At 45.3% G+C, this 6,634-nt stretch overlaps 1 protein-coding gene across 2 annotated transcripts in view; it reads right to left on the bottom strand.

The window, feature by feature from the left end:
• Nucleotides 1-4,353: 4,353 nt before the first annotated feature.
• LOC149435830 (guanylate-binding protein 1-like) overlaps nucleotides 4,354-6,634 on the bottom strand; it is a 113,725-nt gene continuing 111,444 nt past the window's right edge. For both annotated transcript variants that reach the window (XM_089662379.1, XM_089662378.1), the window contains exon 11: nucleotides 4,354-4,749. In XM_089662379.1, the coding sequence (XP_089518505.1) occupies nucleotides 4,573-4,749 (177 nt within the window). In that variant the 3' untranslated portion in view covers nucleotides 4,354-4,572. The remainder of the gene's footprint in view (nucleotides 4,750-6,634) is intronic.

Raw genomic sequence — 6,634 nt, 5'->3', positions numbered from 1 at the left:
TTTACAATTACATATTTTTCCCCAACACACTGTGACCAGGGCAGTACAGTGTTATCATAAGTGATCAGGATTTTGTTTTTACACATTGATTGCTTATACCAAGGAATTCCATTGGTAAGCAACCATTTTTACTGAATGGTTCTGTTGCTATTAGTTGTGATTGGTGAAAGCTAATTACAGATGGGCTGTGATTGGCCCTATCTGTACCATGTGATTAATGTGACCAATCACAGCTAACAACACAATTGTATACAATGGATGGCATGAAAGGAAGTCATCTATTGTTTACAATTGTCATGTGATCTGCTGTGATTGGTCACAGCAATCACATGGTACTGGCAGTGGACTGGTACGATGATCGGGCATTGGCTTTGTACAGTGCAGCCAGTGACAGATCGTGCTGCTGCGTGGCCACACAAGAGCCACTTTCTGGGAAGACGAAAATGTAGAGGCCAACTGTCTACTGACAGCTCAAACATTTACTGCTGCTCAGGGGCTCTGGGTTTCAGCAAAATGGCCGCCTCCAGCAAGAAGAAACAGAAACAATTCTGGGCAATAAACAGTGCACACTAATTTTGGTAGCATAAATATTAATGTGGAATGTATGTTCCTTCCTAAAGACCATTATTTTGTATCAAGGTGTTATGGGTAAAGTCCTGCTTTAAGTGACATTAACCCCTTTATGACATAGGTAGAACAAATCCCAACACCTGAACACAGTTTATCAAATTTAGCCTTAGTAAAACTGTACATATCATCACAACTAACTAGTGTATCCAAGTAGATTATACTTTGATTTCTTTTCAGGATAAATTTGTCTTTCATTTGATGGTAAATGGTAATGGATAACTCTTGATTTTTTTTGTTATCAATGGAAAACTGGCCCAAAGTAGTCAAATAAATGTAGCTGTTGTGGCAGAGCTTTGCCCTTCCAGGGTCTAGAAAGAGGTTATAACCCAGGATTCTCAACCAGGCAGGTTGAGTGGCTCCAGGGGGTTTACTTAATGCAAAGGAAACTGGCTTTTTAGTTTCCTTACTGTTTCATAAAGTCTGTTTTGGGACCTGGATCCTGGAGATTTCTTAGAAATCCAGGTGGGATGAAATCTCTAATCAAGGGTCAAGATTTTTGAACAGCCAGCACACTAATTGGTCAGGTGTGTGTTGGACGTTTAGTATGGTTTGGGGCCAGGGGTGGACTGACTATTTGGAAACTCGGGCACTGCCCGAGGGCCCGGGGTCAGTAGGGGGCCCCATGAGATGCCCCTGGTACCTTTTTCATAGGCTTTTTTGAGTTTTTGCAAGGACACAGGGGTCCCATTATCCCATATTGCCCAGGGGACCCATGAGTTGTCAGTCCGCCCCTGTTCAGGGCTCCACCCCAGCAGACAGGAGGTCTGGCCCAGAAGTCAGCAGAGCTCCACCTAGGAGAGAGGGGGAGCCAGAGCAGCAAAGGGTCTGCTAAGTGCATGATCCAAACGTTGGTGGGTGAGCAGTCTGTAGAAGACAAGGGCCTGGAGTATAAGGACAGAGCAGCAGTGCTGCAAGTGCAAGCCATAGAGCTTTTTTTTGTGATATTTGATCACCACTTTTTTAATTGTTTGCTATATAAATGAAAAAAAAACCCAAAATGTTGAAAAAAAAGCCAATATGTGGGCACAACTGATACCTTGGGGGGCATAGCATGGCCAGATCTAGGGAGGTGCTGGGGTGTGCTGTGCCCCCCCCAGATTTCAGTTGTGCCCCCCAAAGCAAAATGCCCCCCTCCTGCCTCCACCCCAGGACACTGCCCAGCTGCTAACTACTTCTCCCAGGATCCTGACATGGAAGGTGCACCGCTTAGAGGTTGGGTCCCATCAAGAACGCCAGCAACTCTCATCTCCTTGTAAAAGAAGACACAGAATACTGTGTGCAATTAAAAGGAAATCTTCTCCCCTGATTTCAGAACTTTCTCTGCACACAGCCTGATTTACTGCCAGGCTGATTGTGTATTTCCACCTCCAGTCTAAACTGAACAATCGCTGCGCAGTGACAGTCCCAGCAGTAAATAAGGCTGAGCTGAAATGGGCCCTGATCCTTCATGCCTGCTTGGCGAACCTGTCGGTATAGAGTGGAGGTGGAGATACACCATCAGCTGGGCAGTAAATATGGCTGTGTACGCCGAACATTCTGTTATCAGGTGAGAAAGTTTCCTTTGATTTATCCCATTATTTCTGTGCAGCTGATTGTTCAGCTACTCTTAGGCAAGCCATACATTATACAATTTTCTTTTCTTCAATCCCAGGTTGAAGGAAATAAAATCACTCGATTCCCTCATCAACACAGTATGTGTTGATGGGGGAATCCCTCCCGTGGAGATATTGTTTTCTGACAATGGGTGTTTTCCCTGACGTCACAAAACATTAATCACTGCCTGTGGCTACAGCCACCTGCATTAATCATACAAAAAAAACAGACAGGCTGGTTATGCTGAAGTCGATCAATAGATCAACTTCAGTACAACCAGTCTGCCCATACATGGATCGAAATTCAGCTATTTCTGGCTGAACCTGCCATATTTTGATCTGTCTATGGCCAGCTTTAGACACACCCCCTTCATTTTATCTTTCATTCTTGCTGCCTTTAATTCAAGAGGGGCTCTTAGGACCCTGATGTAAGTAAGAGGGAAACCCTGATGTAAAGGGGGGATTCTGGGTACCTGGTGTAACTAGGGAAACTCTGGGAGCTTTCTTTTAAGGGAGTGACTCTAGGGACTCTGATGTAAGTGGGGTGACTCTAGGGGCCCTAATGTTAACGTAGCTCTGGGGACCCTGAGGTAAGGCTGATGAACCCCAGGGACCCTGATGTTAGGGGGAAGGGGGTGCCTCTGGGGACCCTGATGTAAGTGGGATTCATCTGAGGGGGATTGCTCTGAGGACCCTAATGTGAGGGATTTCTCTGGGGACCCTGACACAATGGGGGTGACTCTTGATGTTAGGGGGTTGACTCTAGGGACCCTAATATTAATAGGACTCTGAGGACCCTGAGGTAAGGCTGTGGAACCCCAGGAATCCTGATGTTAGGGGGGAGTGACTCTGGGGATCCTGATGGAAGGGGAATTACTCTGAAGACCCTGGCATGTGGGGGATTACTCTGGAGACCCTGATGTAAGGGGGATTACTCTGGGGATCCTAATGTTAGCGGTGGTGCAAGGGGGGCTCTGGGGACCCTGAGGAAAGGCTGAGGAACCCCAGGGACCCTGATCTTAGGTGGATGACTCTGGGGACCCTGATGTTAGGGGGTGACCGTTAGGACCCTGATGTAAGCGGGATTACTCTGGGAACCCTTATGTAAGGGGGATTACTCTGGGGACCCTGAGGTTGGTGGGGGGCGACTCTTGGGACCTTGATCTAAGGGGGAGGACTCTGGGAAGGAGGAATTCTAAATGTTTAGTTGGGAGGGATCTGATGTGAACAGGTGAACTCAACCTGATAGTGTACTCTATATGTTGATTTGTATGTTACTCCTTGCATTTATACATTATGTTTTACATTTACAACATGCTCCTTCCAATGTTAGGCAAAACCAGTTCTCTGTGTCATCTACTACTGACCCCTGAACTCTGCCTCACTTTCTACTGACCCCTGAACTCTGCATCACTTACTACTGACCTCTGCTCACTTACTACTGACCTCTGAACTCTGCTCACTTACTACTGACCTCTGAACTCTGCGTCTCTTACTACTGACCCCTGGACTCTGCATCTCTTACTACTGACCCCTGAACACTGCATCACTTACTACTGACCCCTGGACTCTGCATCACTTACTACTGACCCCTGGACTCTGCATCTCTTACTACTGACCTCTGAACTCTGCTCACATACTACTGGCCTCTGAACTCTGCTCACTTACTACAAACTGCTGACCCTATCCTTTGCCCTGATGACCCCCTGTACAGTGCCCTGCTGACCTTCTATCCTCTGCTCCACTGATATTTTTACTGCACCACCACATCATACAGACTAGATCTAGCCCTGGAGCATAGCCCACCCCAGCACCCCCTAGATCTGCCCACTATGGTGTATATATACTTGATTTTTTTTTTCTATGTATACTACTAATGGCTGTGATCAACGATTTAAAATGGGATGCAACAGTGCAGCAGGCAATCAGACACAAACTGACGCTGGGGGGACTGACTAACTGCCGCTGGCATCACCAGTGACACTAATACAGTGATCAGCCAGATGTATGTATTATTCTTACGATTAGGCACTTTGTGTAAAACATGTCAGTTTTCTTCTTTGATGTCTATTCACCTGTGCATATCTGTACATCTTCACACTACATCTTATGGTCAAGAAAGAGAAACAAGAGAATGAAGCAGTTTTATTATACTGAAGTTTTGATAGACATATCAGGACCAAGAGTGGTCTAAAAGTGGCAATTCTTGAGACAAGGAAAATATGAAGCTGGATCCCTTGTGGCAGCAAAGTCTCAGGTTTTAGCTGGATATACACTTTACAATCAATTGCACTATGGACCTAGTTGAAACTATCAGCTGCCACAAAGAAAGGGTGCTGGGGCTCTACGGTCACAATATTACTAGGGCTCCCAATATCAACCAAGGTAATGCTTTCTCTATCACATAGTCGATAGCTTCCCCTATTCGAGTGAACAGACCTTTTACCTCCTCTTTGATAACTCCAATTTGGTTTTCCATTATAATGACTTGCTTCATTTCTCCCTGCTTCTGGTATAAATCCCGTTCCTGAAACAACATTAACAATCAGTAGAATTATCAATAAAAGTACATGTTTTCAATGGAGACATTCACACAGGTGTACAAACATACATTGTGTTCAGAGCCATAGCACAAAATCCACAAATCTGAGTCTCTCCATGTATACAGGTATGCCAGATGCAGGTATTGGAATGTGCTAGAATAAAATGTGCTCCATTCACACTTGTCATGCGACTTTGGACGCTTGTCACATGACATGTTTTTCAATGACAACCGTTCAAATATGTGTGACTTACAGTCACTTAGAGCGATTTTAAAAAGGTTCCTGCACTAATATGGCAAGACTTTCATGAGACTTGAGTGCTATAGACTGCAATGTAAATGTACTCTTCGCTCTTCACAAGACCTCCTACTCTCCAGTTCCCTGGTCTCCTCCTCCCATGCCCAACTCCAGGACTTCTTCAGGACTTCCCCCATCCTCTGGAACTCACTTCCCCAAACCATTAGACTGTCACCTACCCTCCTCACCTTTAGGCGCACCCTTAAAACCCATCTCTTCAGGGAAGCCTACCCCGCCCACACCTAACAGCCGATCTCCTCCACTCCTCCTACCACTCCATCCCCCACAGCCATTTCCTCCTGTACCACTATCCCCTGCCTCCTAGATTGTAAGCTCCAAGGAGCAGGGCCCTTGAACCCCTTGTGTTTTGTTTTGTTACTGTATTGTCTCATGTTCTGTGCCCCACTATAATGTACAGCGCTGAGCAAACCTTTTAGCGCTATATAAATACTGTATAATAATAATAATAATAATAAACCCTCAAAAGTCGTACGAAAGGCACACCTGAATGTTATACATGCAACAGTTGTATATTATCATCGGTCAAAGCAAAAGTCGCACCCATCCAAAGTTCCCTCAAAGTTGCACTGCAAAGTTGCTGGACTTTTGGAGTTGCAGAAGTGTGAATGGAGCCTATACGTTTATGCTCATGTGAATGTAGCCTAAATCAACCAAACACATTCCCAGTGCATACGTACAGAGGGCATGCACAGTTTTCTTTAGAAAGCAGCCACAGATTGCAGAGATATTTTTGGACCTATAACTGCAATATGCAAACCTCATGTTCACCACTTGGAATGGGCTCGACCTTTGACTCGAACATCAGCTGTTCATGTGATTGCCAAACACACAAATGGAAAGAGCCCCATAATGCACTGCGCTGACCACAAGTCAGGTGCAATGCTTTGGTCAATCACAGTACAATGCACTGAGAGAGCCATGATTGGCCAAAGTCACTGTGACTTTGGCCAATCATGGCTCATGACTAAGTCCACGCCCCACACTATATAAGGCTGCTTAAACAGCAGCCTTGTATAGTGTGTTGTTGGACACTGCCTAAGACAGAGGGGAGAATACTCTCCCCCCAAAAAATTGAAAATAAATAATAATAATGTTAAAAAGGGGGAACACCACACATTTTTTTTTTTTACTTTGGGGTCTCTTCTACCCTTCCTACCAGATGCTGTGTGGTTTTTTTTTTTTTTCGTTTAAATGTCAGTCCTGCTGCAGCGGGTTCTATACATTGTACAGATGTGCAACTTTGCAGGTAGTTTAAGGGGACCCCCAGCATGATATTTAAAGGAACTTTTATTTTATTTTAACTTTAAATTGGTAAAGGTTGAAAGTTGCATGCATTCTATGGGTGAAGGTAATAAAACGTTTTGTGTTCAGCAGTGCCCCCAGCCTCCTCAATACTTACCTGAGCCTCATCGTGATCCAGTGATGGGGATGACAGCCTCGGCAGTTCCAGGTCTCTGCCTCCTCATTGACTGAGACAGCAAGCGGGAGCCATTGGCTCCCACAGCTGTCAATCACAGCCAGTAAGCCAATGAGGAGAGAGGGGGAGGAGGG

The sequence above is a fragment of the Staurois parvus genome, unplaced genomic scaffold, assembly GCF_062004578.1.
Source record: "Staurois parvus isolate SC_StPar_1 unplaced genomic scaffold, SC_StPar_1.0 ptg001462l, whole genome shotgun sequence".
Lineage (NCBI taxonomy): Eukaryota > Metazoa > Chordata > Amphibia > Anura > Ranidae > Staurois > Staurois parvus.
Note: the sequence above shows the minus strand (reverse complement) of the source record. Positions and strands in the feature narration are given on the sequence as shown.